This window comes from Amblyomma mixtum, chromosome 2 (genome assembly GCF_055824585.1).
Source record: "Amblyomma mixtum isolate Tamu chromosome 2, ASM5582458v1, whole genome shotgun sequence".
Taxonomy (NCBI): domain Eukaryota; kingdom Metazoa; phylum Arthropoda; class Arachnida; order Ixodida; family Ixodidae; genus Amblyomma; species Amblyomma mixtum.
In genome coordinates, this window is record NC_143013.1 from 203,226,370 (window position 1) to 203,240,195 (window position 13,826).

The 13,826-nt window shown below is 46.1% G+C and overlaps 1 protein-coding gene across 1 annotated transcript; it reads right to left on the minus strand.

The window, feature by feature from the left end:
• Positions 1–426: 426 nt before the first annotated feature.
• LOC149362272 (glutathione S-transferase 1-like) lies at positions 427–10,927 on the minus strand. Its single transcript, XM_089572971.1, has 5 exons — positions 10,787–10,927; positions 8,476–8,534; positions 6,609–6,750; positions 4,721–4,891; positions 427–564 (listed from the first exon to the last, which is right to left on the minus strand). Exons 1-5 carry the CDS (start codon positions 10,925–10,927, stop codon positions 427–429), a joined length of 651 nt encoding a protein of 216 aa, XP_089429097.1.
• Positions 10,928–13,826: the final 2,899 nt, after the last annotated feature.

Genomic DNA, 13,826 nt, shown 5'->3' on the forward strand with positions numbered 1-13,826 from the left:
GTGTCAGTAGTAGCTTGCAAATCGCACAGCCACGCCTTTGAAATTTCAGGAGACAGGCTGTCTCAACCTTACATAGTGTTAAGAAGTGTGCGGTTTAAAACGTGTCTAGGAAGCACACGTGGCAGTGAGGCACTTGTCTTAGAGGCACAAGTAATATACAGATTTTTTATTGATTACGTAGTCGAATTAGTCTGCTAGTTTAGTAATGTGATATTTAGCACGAGTAGCACAACTGACTCTCTGTTCTCGCAGTTGCTGCAGTGTTTTCCGGATTAGGTGCAGTAAATAAAGGTAACCCGACCAATGGAAACGAAAGAGTAAAATCAGAACTATTCCTGAAACCACATTCAAACAAGTACCTTTATTAAAACAGCCCGTTGTCTAAAAAGGTTACTACATGATTGCAATGCCACAAGCCTGTAAATTCTATTTCAACTTAGCCAAGAGTTCGTTAATAACAGCGATGACAGGTCCGTAGACATCCTCGAAGTAAGGTAGCTCAGATTTGATTCGCTCGTAGTAGCCGGCAAGCTTGGGATATTTAGTTTTGTCGACGAAACCGCACTGAAAAAAAAAATCAAAGAGAAAGCATAAGATCAATGAATATCGTTGACCCTGCAGCAAAAAAGAAACTTGATACAAATATTTGCTGTTGAAAGGGTGCTGAGGGCAAATGGAAGTCGGCCTTTATCGAAAGACTGCCCTCTTAAAATGAAAAAGACGCTTCTCCACCTGAAGCAGGTTTGATAACATAAAAAATTTAACAAGATAACATGCAATATTGCCACTATCGGCAGTTTTTGAAAGTAAACTGGAGAGCGCCAAGACAAATTTTTCACTCAGACCCATGATGCTCGGCTGTGCCAGCATTAAGTTCCAAGCGGTGATCACGTAGGCCTTTTCAGTGCTGACGTCGCGTTTTTTTAATTATATGGCAGGAAAATTTTCATATCAATTTTCTCTGCACTTATTGCGTCTTTTGCAGCCGGACAAAAACAAAAACAACAAGGAAATGGACAGAATCGTTTTTTTTTCACAGCAAAAATTGTAGAATTGGCTTCAAATAAATTGGAACAGGAATAGCGTTATTGGTTGATTGGTTGGCGGGCGGCTCCACCCTTGCCGCTGCGCCGCGGCGGCTGGTAAGTTTGTTGCCGCCGCCTGCCATAAGCTATGCGATCCCGGCCTTTCTCCTATAAAATCTGTGTTCTTTGCCCAGAGCAGAGCGAGGGCCTCGAAGCAATGTGTTTGTGGCAGAATCTAGTCACGCGATTGGTCGGGCACACACTCAAAGTGAGCACTTTGGCGCGTTGACATTGCCAAGTCTGGTACAGACACGAATTTAACACCTCCTTTTAAAACACCTCACCTTAAGACGTTGTTGCTTTCTTTACTATGTTTTCATTCATGTTGTCTTGCTTTCTTCCTTGCAATGTTGCCGTTATTACTAGGCACAAAAAAGAATTGTGCGTTAGTAGCAAAATGGTGTCGACAAATAAGCAGTGCAACGTTTAATCGACATGCGTTGTATTAGGAACTAGAGACCAAATAGCGGAAAGTAATCTGTACCCACTGCTCTTACTTTACGCCATCATTCGGTGCAGCTATCAGATGAAATATTACCAAGAAATTTATTACGCGTGTTAAATGGAAACGCTGAAGTGCTTGCGAAATCTTTGTTTCGTCCAAAGGAAAAAAGCTCGTGAGAAGAAAGCGCAACAGGATTCGTGTACAATATCTCGAAATTTATTGCCCCCGATTAGTAAAAATATAGCTAGAGGCCTGCAAGTCGATACTGTTGTCCGATGGTAGCAGTGTTTCAGCTGCTGAAGACATCGTTGTCGGTTTACAGACAGCTATAGCGGCAGTTTGCGTCGCGCACTAGACTATGCTGACGGATGAAGTTCTATCCCCATTCAACAAATGGTGTGAGCTCAAAGATGTTCTGAAACGCCTTCTGACGAGAGTACATTAAAAGGTCAGCCATGACATTCTCTCGTCATGAATACCTGAGCCAACTAATGCACTTGTACACGGAGCGCAGAACCCACAAGCGCGGGCGAAAGTTGGCGAGTCCTTTCCGGCGACTTTTCCATGTTCGCGCCCTCCTCCGTCGCACGCGTCTTCGTGATTCTATTCAGAGGTGCCTCTTGGTTAGATTCTTCTATGGTTCACGCAGCAGTCATGGCTGCGGCCGGTCAGTCGCTTCGACGAGAATCTACACCCTCCCGGGAATTCCCGCGCGCATGGCAGCCGGCGGAGAAGCGCCAACCATTGAGCGTGCAAAAAGTGACGGAAGGAAAGGGATAGACGCGAAGACACTGAAATTCTAACTTTGAGTACAGGTAACCCAGCTTCTACAAAACGCATTAAAGAAATCCTTGCTGGCGGAAGCGGCGCCCTTCAGCATCCCAAGATTACTGCACCTTTGTTGAGAACCCTTTTCAGAGCGCCTTCCTTTAAGCAATCCGGAACGTCAGCAATATTTTGGAATTTTTGAAATTTTCTTCCCGTGATTCGAGAAGTACTCTTTTGCATCGCCTTTTCTGTAAGTAGTAGTGCTTTATTAAAATTATAATTAAAAGGAAGGAAGAGATTTTGCTTGCCCCGGCTTCTGCCATCGCTACGGGAAGCACCTGAGCTCGGATAGCGGAAATAGAGGGATAGCAGGCAGACTGGAGAAGTGAAATGAAAGAGGTTAGGGGACAACCATAAGAGACAGGGAGAAAAGAGGTACTATATACAAGTATTCTATTTACACAATAACATACGTACCGATCGGGCGCGTCTGATGTCCGTAATCAAAGATGGAGAGCGCGCGCGCACAACACACTGTACACTACAGCTGGAGGGTGGCGTCCAGCTGATAATTGTCCAAAATAGCACAAGCGCTGCATGCGGTAGCTGAGGTCACTTTTCTTACACTTTGTCCAACGGTTAGGGTATCGTTTGTAGACTTTGCAGCCAAGCAAAGTGGCTGTATTCTTATTGCAATGGATGCCACTGCATTGTTGGCTGAGTAGTAGCTGGGCAGTAATGGGGAGTGATTCCTATTGGCGATAACCTGCACGGTGATATCTTAACGCTCTTCTCTTAGATAGCGAACTGAAAAAAGGGTAAATGACAAACGACCAGAAAAATGGCATCTTGTTTAACCGACACGCATGTCTGCTTAGGGGCGGAAAAAATTTGAGATACTTATGTCCATTTTACCAGTCGTACTTGCTGTGACCTGCTTGACCAAGCATGGCTTTAGCAAGGACGGTATTGGCACAAAACATTAGCCGCTGTGGTCAGGAAGCAGAAAAATAGAGAAATATAGCAGAATGCCGGAAGTATGTTATACAGTTATACATTACACTGTAAGAAAATGTGCTCACACACGCCAAACTTGCCTGGACCTGGGTGGGTCAACGTTACATGTCCTGCATTCTGTTCAGTTGAGAAATCGCAGATGTCCTGGCAGATTAGGGGCGGTACCATGAGATTTTGGGGGGCACTAAACAAGTTCAGCCGGAATAAAGCATTCCGGAGCCCACAAATGCACCATGCGTCATTACTCTTCCCAAATTGTTTCCGCGAGTAAAATTGACCCTATTACTGGTCATTTTCGCATTGCCTGTCTTTGTCCAGTGTGATGTCTGACAAATGAAACACGAGTTCTACGAGCTTTCAACTTGGAGAGACGAGCTACGCAGGTACGACTACGTTCACTTCATACTCATAAGCGGGCGATGTGTTTTTGAAAAATGTTGACAGTACAATTTCTTGCCTCTTAAGCCCTTTTTCCGGGCAAGAAAGATGGCAGCGGCACTTGGGCCATGCCCAGTGGTTTCGCACAGCTGTCTCGCTTCGCGCACTACTCAAAATTCTTTAGTTACTTCCAGCTGAGGCTATCCCCCTGCTGATAATACCACCATGCGAATGCCATCAAAGGCTGCAGCTATTCAAGGTGCTTAGACGCCATGAAGAGACCTGGATGAATTTCATCTACTGTACTTTTTATAATTCTGCAGCCTTCTGTCATGGTGCCCCAGTATCGCCACACATCCAGGTATTCCCCCCCCCCCCCCCCCAACCCCATCGCCCCTACCCCCTCCAGAAGGCCTACATTCGGAGAAATAACTCCCAATAACTTCTTGAACGAAAGAACGCCTAAAATCTGTGCGTCTGTTTGCGTCAACCGAGCTTCTTCTGTCAAAGGCGTTTTCCCTCGCGTTGCCTGAACTTACTGCAGCCTTGGACAATTTGTTTAGACGAGTCTAACCGGTCAAAAGCCTCGCGGCCTTTCGCTTTGCATATAACCAAATATTCAGCGGTAGCCATTTTGTTTACCGCCCGAACATGAAATGAATCATTCTTAGAATTTCTGAGCGTTTATGAGTTTTACAACTTATGTAGGAGGTTTTTGTTAACAAAGTGTCTGAATTGTGCATGAAGCCTGAATCCTCGTCGAACAGGGTGGTGGCTACAAAGGCACACGAACCATGTCCATAGGCATCCGACACTGGCGAGATATTGGTGCTTTCTTGAAAACGACGGTCTTCCTTCTCTTTTTACCCCACAGCGTATTAAGCACGCCAGACGGGTGCCTCCGCCAAGTCTTAATGAAACGTTGCCCCTCTACCAGGTATATTTTACCGCAAGCAATAATCTCGTGCAACGTGCACCACCAGTAGACGAAAATAAGGAATAAAGCCACTACAATTACGATGCTCACCTCGAGAGCGGCAGTGACGTGCCCGGTGAGACACAGGTCAGCAAGGGTGATCTTGTCACCGACGGCGTACTTTCCATCCCCGATTATGTTCTCCAGTCCCTTGAATACGTTCTCCTCGAAGGCGCTCAGCTCCTCTTTGGTCGGCTTGGTGTTTTCGAAGAAGCGGGGGCACTGAGCACAGAAAAACAGACAGCGCGAACAGGGATAAGCTGCAGTTAAGCATATCACATCGGACGCGTTCAGTAACGTAGAAGAGGTATATTGAGCTAGGAGACACGTACATTGATTGATGCACAAAGAAGCGCTTCGCTTATATGCTATTTTTGTATGAATGTGCATACTCGGTTCCATCAAGAAATCAGATGCGTCTGTGCATTGTGCATATCATTTTTCATCAGGGACCCTTGTATTGTCTGAAGTCACTTTCAATACCAACAAAGAAGTCCCTGTGGGATTGCCAGCACGAAGATTCTCCGAAAAATCGTGGCAACACTGTGCGGAAAACTACAGCTAGGCTTCCATGTATTCAATCGGCTCTAGCGCTTCATAAGTTTCATGCCGCAGCCGGTCTCTTTAGCGTGCGTAATATGAAGGCAGAGAATGTTCAAAGTTCGTCGGGCTCATGGAGCACCATGAGCCACAAAGAATGCACTTAACGTCCATGTTTTCAGATTCTCATTTCCGTTAAGGAATTAAACCTTAGAACTCCAAACAACTGCGTGCTCTTTTAAGTTGAGCTGATAGCTGGATGCACACGCTAAATATAGGAGAAACCCACATAGACACAGAGAAAAATAAAAGTGGGCAGAATGAACGAAGTCTAATGCCTAAATGTGAGGGCTCTTAGGGCTGTGATTAATAGTTCTGCTGAAGTACCAACATCTCACATAGAAGCGGACGCTCCTATATGAAAAATATTGTCACGTGGTGCTGACAACGTCGCAGTTATCAGGCGAGGCGACTGACACGGCGATGGAATTTTGCGACAGCAAGCGATATCATATCGACAAGGATGCTCGGCGGTCGTAAGACAACCGAGTGCCCGCCGCTCTCAGCCGTGCTTAATTCAAATCCAACAACGATCTGTAGCGATAAGGCGTGCAAAGTGACCTCAGCAGACTGAACAGCGTAGAATCGGTTCCGCTTGGGTGCGGTCATTGGTTATAAATTCGGTTGTGTCTGGCGTCACACAGTGATAAAGCCGCGTGCTGGCGGGCAAATAAGCATTAAACACCTCTGCGGCAATAGAAGCCCTAGAAATATATGACTAGAAAAAAAGAGAGGCATCAAAATTAAGGACGCCCAATTATAACTTCTGCTGCATGTATTAAAAGAGGCACACTTATATAAACGTTATTTCCATTGATGAGAAAATCGCATGTCGCAGTAGAAGGGGTACTAAGGGCTTCAAGGAATTGCAGGCTTGCCAACCGAGGGGCTGTGCAAGCAATAATACAGGACTTACGCACAACTTCGCTCAAGCAAGCCAGAACAAAACTCAAATTTTAGCCTCACAAGTTTGCTTTGTCTAAATGAGATATCTCCTCGCAGCGGCTAAACACTTTCCATCCTTCTGCAGCTTTGTGATGTGGTTATTTGGAATCTCTATTTAATACGCATTTTGTCGAGCATGTGTTAAACTAACTCTACATCAATAGACATTATCGCATGTTTTTTACGCACAATGGGCCATCGCAAAGGACATGGAGAAACCTCACCGTGGAAGAACTGCTTGACCTACGGCTGCAAAACGTTTTGTGCACATTCACGAGAATACCCAGAACTGTAAAATGTATTTGTATTAGCGCTGGCAAAACACACTGCTTATCGATATATCCTGCCCACACACACAAAGAAAAGATATCAGATTGACTGTATGCACACTCACGTAAAAAGCGGCCATGTGAGGATGAATGTTGCAGGAGGTGGAGGCCAGCACCTGGTCAACACGGGTGCGGCCCTTTACACAAGCCGGGTACAGCTCGGAGTCCGGGGCATACTTGCGCAGCAGGTAGTAGGCGATGGCATTGCTGCAGTGATGGTGTAGGCAAGGATATGGAGAGGTCAGCGATGCACAGCGAAGTGGTATAGAGTATCAGAAACCGTCTAGCGTCTGACGTGCCTAATGAATGGGTAAAAAAGGTAACTGTATAAAGTGCAACGATAATAATATAGTGCCCGATTCGGCGGTAAAGCTCCACCCATACTTATACTAGTGCAAATCAGGCGGCACTTAATGCATGTTCTAGAAAATTCCACTTGTGGGCTAGCGCATATCCGGACAAAAGCTTCTTTTTACCCCTAAGCAACGCCAGAGACGAGTTATAGCACGATGCCTACTTCTCATCATTTCATCCGGGACTGTACTACATGCTAACATTAACACATCGGCAAGATGGAACCGCGAAGGTGATATGCGCGTCACTGACATCTGTCAGCTTGAGTCACGGATGTGAGCTGGACACTTTTGAGAGACATCTTCCACTGACCACAACGGCTACTGCTTTAGAAAACAGTCACCCACGCATAACAGCTGTACTTCAGGGCTGCGTTCTTGCCTGGGGTACATGCTGTGTTCGAGAAATGATACATCATCGTCTTCCGACTAGAAAGAGGCGTCAATGGTACCTTTTGTACGAATGCACATAAAGTGTCAGCAGCGTATAAGCGCTCTAGTCACGTCTAGGTCTGCGTTTCTGGCTTTGTTCACCGCTTTCGGCAGCCACTAGTAAGCATTATCAGTGTCCTGGGCAAGAGTCCGGCATTATGCAAGGCGCCATTCCATTGCCCTTCAGTGTAGACATTTTGCGCTTTGAACGTATTTGAGACGAGATAATTTCGCCGCTAGTGGGAACTGGTGATAGCCGGCAATAAAATGACTGACAATATTCGAAGGAAATAAAATGTCAACTACATCTTTGAAGCAGATGCTAGTGAGCTCGTTGGGTCGTTTTGGATTGCTTAGAAAACGCGACCGGATGAGAAATAAACTAAAAGAAGCAGCCATTAAAATGAGAGATAAACGTAAAACGCTGAAGGAAGCTGAGGGATAAAGTGCTGCTGTTTGGCGCTTTTTGGTGCCTCGGGAGTATTTACCGCATACTGAATTCCTGTTTTAGTGGTGTGGCACTGTGAATTCCCGACAGCAGAGCCTTTTTTTTAGACGTGCAATTCGCAAGAAACACGTAGCAAGAAAAGCGCGAAGGTTAGTGATAAAAGATTTGTACAATGGGACCTAGAATTAGCAGATAATGAGCACAGCATTATATACCTTCAAGCATCAAAATTGTTCGCATATGGTCGTCTCCCGAACAGAATACTCGCGAGGAAACTTATAAAGGAGTTAACGAGTTCTTTAAATAGTAGTAGCAGGTTGTAGTTCTGCCCTAAAGTATATTCTCGATTAACCTCTAAAGTACTGACCCTGTGATGCAAGTCGCTGCTATTTTAATTATTCAGTTGTTTTGCAATGCCTGTGTCGGAAGGCTTCAAAATAGCAATAATGAAAAAAAAACATTAAACATTCTTCATGCGATTTATAAATGACTGGAGCGATTACAAACTACTATATTCTTTGAACTGAAGCAGCTGGAGGAGTATTTGACGACACTTTCGGGAGCGAACGACGGACATGCATCACCGAATTAATTCTAGGCCGAACCGCAGTCTTATGCAGAGCGTAGGCCAGTATGGCGGTCCTATCGAAGTTAGTACCAAGCAAAGAGAGAAATACAAGCTAGTGCGCAAAGCTGTACCTCTCGTATAAAAAGAACCCGTCGTCGTCAATTGTAGGCACAGCATGGAAAGGGTTGATCTGCAATGAGAAATAAGCGGATGGTAAAGGCGTTACTTGCTTGACAGGGAAAAGAGCAGCACACAGAAGTTCGCGCACAAAAATTACAACCCACAACAATTGAGGCACATCAAGCTTCAATGCATGGCGCTGTCGCCGTGGAGGACACCGGGGGAACGGCACCTATAGAAGGCGGCCGGGAGCCGGCGAACACTAAAATCTCTCTTGAAACTGTATCGCTTTGTGACTGCGCCCATTTCAGAAAATCCATCTACGGTAATAATGTTGACTTTAGTAGCATTTAGAATAAGGCACGACTATATACATAAGGTGAGCGTGCGAGTTTGTACAACCGTCAGCACGCCTTTCTAGAGCCCTCGAAAGGCGTGCTTTGTGTTTCGCGGGAGGCGTCATCCGGTAGCGCCCGGTTTCTGATATAGCCTGCATTTCTCCATCTACTGACGTACTGATGGAACCGTCTGTCTTCACCCTTTTCGCCAAGCCGGCACCGAGCTGCGGCCTCCTTCCATCGTCAGAGATGACTTCTCCCCGCCGCGCGTTTCTCTAATATTTTAGTGCGCTGCTACTATGACGGACAACATTGTTTCGTCGCTTTGCACAAACCCGTTGTTCTCCTTGAAGGCATCCGTATAATATAGTGTTAATAAAAATATCCGCATATCCACACGTTCTGTGAGCGTGCACTGTCAGAAATGAAAATCCACCGTAATGATCACCTAGTCTTAAGCCTCAAGCTGTTAAGCTTATCACATGGTGTCGGCTAAATACACAGTGCGGAAAGCGACATTCCTAAAATCTAGCTTTCAGCAAAAATGGTAAACTACCAAGCTCCGTGCCGAAAGGGAACGGGTGACACACGAAAAACTGTTATAACAGATTGGCCGAATTGTGACAAAAATGAACGCTGTGCGTCAAAGTTGCTGCACGCAAAAAGTTTAGGGAAGCGCGCGCCGAGAAGAGATATTTCCGCTTTTTTAATGCCTTGCTGCGGAGCCTTCGACGGCTGTTGCAGGCCGTCCCAGTTATGGTCCTGCAAGATGAAATAGGTGAAGGTAGCCCGTACATTGCAGTACATTCTGAGATGGAAGCTATCTGAAACCGTTTTTTCTTGCAATGCATTATAGGCAGAAGTCGCACATGCAGCACAAATGGCGCCATGTGAGAGCTCTAGAACTGTACTGTGCACATCTTTAACCACGTCGGTTTATGTGCGCAGGAATTTCGTGGATGTTCCGGCACATGAGTAGCTAGACTTGATAATGAGTCACAGCAGCATCCAACCAGATACCAAGCCTCCTCTTCTAGTGAATACAGAAGAGTTAACCTGAAAACTTTTCATGAACCGGTATTTGACATTCCTGCGGACGTCTATGTCGGGCACTGTGGTCTTCTTCGTTTCGCTTTTTTAATCAGACGGCAAAAAGAAGCACCGATAAGCCCTACAGAGAAGCATTTGCCCACCTGTATGCGCCCTGTCTTCATTCTCTTTCCAAAAATTAGCAATTCATAGTATTTTATGCTGTGTCGTCACCTACTTAAGTGCGCACGCCATAGTATCAGCGTTGTCTAGTATCAGAGACTGATCGTGCACCATATAAAGAGGCACAATATGTAGGGCTTAGCTATGTAGAACAATGTAGAGCGTTAGCTACGCAGGGCTTAACATCGCGAAGCTAAATATAGGCCTGATAGACGCTTTAATTGGGCGATGCAGTCTATTTCAACCTAATGGGCTTTTTATCTTACACCGGCATCCCACAGCATACAGGCAGCTTTTGCATTTCACCCCGATTTAAGCGCCGCCGGCGTGATTCTATGCGCCCGTGTGTGTCAGCGCTCGTGTGTGTGTTTCCTCGTCTTGTGTCCTTGTGTAGCATGCGCTGTTGAAAAAATTATTGTGATTCTATGTCGCGCAGCCGCCGCGGTGGCTTAGTTCTTATGGCGCTCGACTGGTGACCCGACAGACGCGGATTTGATCCTGAACGCGGCGGGAGCTTTTCCGTGGAGGCGGAATGCTAGAGGCCCGTGTGCTGCGCCATGTCAGTGCCGTTAAAGAACCCGATTTGGTCGAAATTTCCTGAGCCCTCCACTACGGCGTCGCTCATAGACTCAGTCGCTTTGAGAAGTTAAACCTACATAAACCATAAACCATGTATGTCACGCAGTCACCACAGGCTATAGACGACTTCAGTTATAGACGACTTCACCACAAGTGAAGCAAAGAAGCATTTTAAAGCAGTCGGCTCACTCACCTTAAGGAACTCTTCGGTAAGGTGTTCCTTCTTGAGAAAGTCCAAGTCTTTGATGCTGAGCTCGATTCCGATCGCTTTGGCCAGAGACTGGATGAAGCCGCAGGGCGGACTTCCGACGAGGTTGTAAAGGATGATGGCCATGGCAGTATGCAAAGCAGGAGCTCGTCTCTCTGCGACCGTCGAAAGCGACCACGAAAGACTGAAGTGAGCGGGTGCGATCTTTCTGTCTTTCTGGAATACCGCTGGGTCGTTGCTCCCGCCGCTGCTTGTCGTAGCGGTGCAAGTGTCGTCACTGCGTTCGAGCGCGCGGAATGTAGGGTATCAAATGAAGGCAGATTAATGCAGAAAAGATAAAGGAGAAAGATCGAGGACCTCTGCCTTGACCCACCATCAGTGGTTATTACTGCTTAACAAAAGAAGAAGGTTACGGGAAGAGAACAGCTGTGGATGGGTTTCCGACCATTCCTTTTTCCGGTTTGATTCGCTGTATGTGTGGGCTAGCGTCTGCTCTGGATAAAGAGAAATAAAGGAAACACACTGATACGTCGACTGTACACAGTAAATTGTGGCGCAAGATTTAAAGCAAAGAAACGCGAAGTAGAGAAGCCTGGTAGGGTTTTTTTTTTAAATCAGTGCACTGCCTTTCTTTACGCGCATAATTAAATATCGATGTGAAAACTGTGCAGTCACTGCATGTCTTGTCAAACACTGCAAAGTGAAGCCGCCGCGGTGGCTCAGTGGCTATGGTGCTCAGCTGCTGACCCAAAAGACGCGGGTTCGATCCCGGCCGCGGCGGCTGGAATTTCTTTGGAGGAGAAATTCTAGAGGCCCGTGTACTGTGCGATGTCAGTGCACGTTAAAGAACCCCAGGTGGTCGAAATTTCCGGAGCCCTCCACTACGGCGTCTCTCATAGCCTTAGTCGCTTTGGGACGTTAAACCTCATAAACCAACCAACCAACCAACCAAAGTGAAAATGCAGATTAGCCAGAAGCCATATCAGACATGACTAAGGCAAGCTTGCTTGCCATGCATATCGCTCGGCATAAGAGGACAAGGAATGTTAGCGTGATTGTGGCCGAATGTTGCGAAACAGGGGGTATTGGACACTACTGCCCCGTATAGGCTGACCACTGCAGCTTTTATTATTCCTTTATTAACAGCTTAAAACTGCATTGACAGCTGCGCAATAGCTGTCTTGCGGATTTGCGAACCGATGCGAGAACTACTCGTATGTTGGTGTAATCGCGGAATAGTCTTTCTCGACTTGTGTACTCCCTGATGTATTTCCTTCTTATCAGGTCAGTATCTGCTAAAGATTATGACGCAGGGATATTGAACTTAGGAACTGCACTACAGCTTAATTTTAGTGTCAGGAGGGACGGAGACAAGGCTCAGTGGTCCAGCGGTAACGATGAACTACCTTTACTTGGCTTCGACGGCGATATTTATAAAAACCTACGTGATGCTTGATACCAAATTAACACGTACGCATACAGAAAGACAAGACAAAAGATAATCCCCTAGTCTTAAAGCAGAACCGCAACTGACAATCCAACAGAACTGTTTCCACACCTCAGCGACAAGCGCGATGTGTATGGTGCTTTCATACTAAAGATATACAGGGTCTGTTCTGAAAGTAGTAGGACTCATTTTTTTAATAAAATTTATTGATGAGAATAGTGCGAACGATTATAATTTTTCAAAGTAGCACCCTTCCGCATCTACACACTGCTGCCAACGAGTTTTGCAGTTTTCGTACGCATCCAGGAACGCCTGGAACGGAATGCTGTTTAGCTGCCTCGTCACGACCTGTTGAACCGCCTCTACCGATCCGTGATGTTTCCCCTTGAGCGTCTATTTTATTCTCGCGAACAGAAAAAAGTCTGGCGGGGCCAAGTTGGGGCTGTAGGGGGCCTGAGGCAGCGTTGCCGCCTTGTGCTGGGCAAAAAATTGGGGTCCTCATTCACATGATGAAGAAGATCCTGGAAGGTCGCTTTCCGGATGGCCTTTTGTTCCTCTGACAACATTCCCGGCACCAACTTCGCGCACACTTTTCTCATGGCTAAGTTTTCTGTCACGATATCAAAAACTTGGGTTTGAGGAATGCTCAAGTCATCAGCAATAATTCTGATACTCATCCTACGATCACTGTTCAATAAATGTTTCACTCGCTACACATTTTCTTTGGTCTTGCTGGTCGAAGGGCGTCCGGAGCCGTCGTCGTCTTCCGCTCTTTCCTGACCTTCTCGGAACTGCTTGTGCCACTCAAAAAACACCTGATATACGCATGGCAGCGTCACCGTAAGCCTCCTTAATCATGTAGTGAGTCGGTTTGACCATTTTCCTAAGAATTACACAAATTTTATCGCGTATCACTGATCCAGTAAACGCTGTATGATTCTGCGTGACGAGACGTTTCGACAGGGGTTCACAGTACAAGCGACCTGCTCTCTTCAACGGCCGAGAGCCGACTGCCGATTTTCCCCAGCATTCCCAATATCCCCCTTCAACGATCCTGCACGCGCAGACCGCCACACGTCGGCCCGTTCGCCCAGGAAAAAACCAGTGCTATTACTTTCAGAGCAGACCCTGTATGCCCAGCTTGCCATCAACTCGCGTCATCTGTAGGCTGCCAGTAGCCAACATCTCGTAACTAAAGGGTACACTTTCAACTTGCAGTTTTAAGAAAACTGGAAGTCCTGAGAGAATGTCCTCAGAGATACTGATTAACATATCCGATTCTTCCTCTTCGCTGCAAACTAGGACTTATGAAATACTTCCTCACTCACACCATCTATTTCTGAAACCACAGAAAATCAGTTTGGTGCACCGAACATTACACATTTTCGTGATCTTGAGTGCTGAGCGTAACTCGGCATGTACCATTTTCTGGGCTTCACCCCTAAATGCCATGTTTCTGTCTGACTTATACTAATGGCTTTATTGCAGAAGTTTTGGGCAGACATTTTATGAAAGCTAGACAAACTCAATTCATCTCTGAGTACAGTGGGTGAACTGAGTTTTGGAGTTTTATAATCC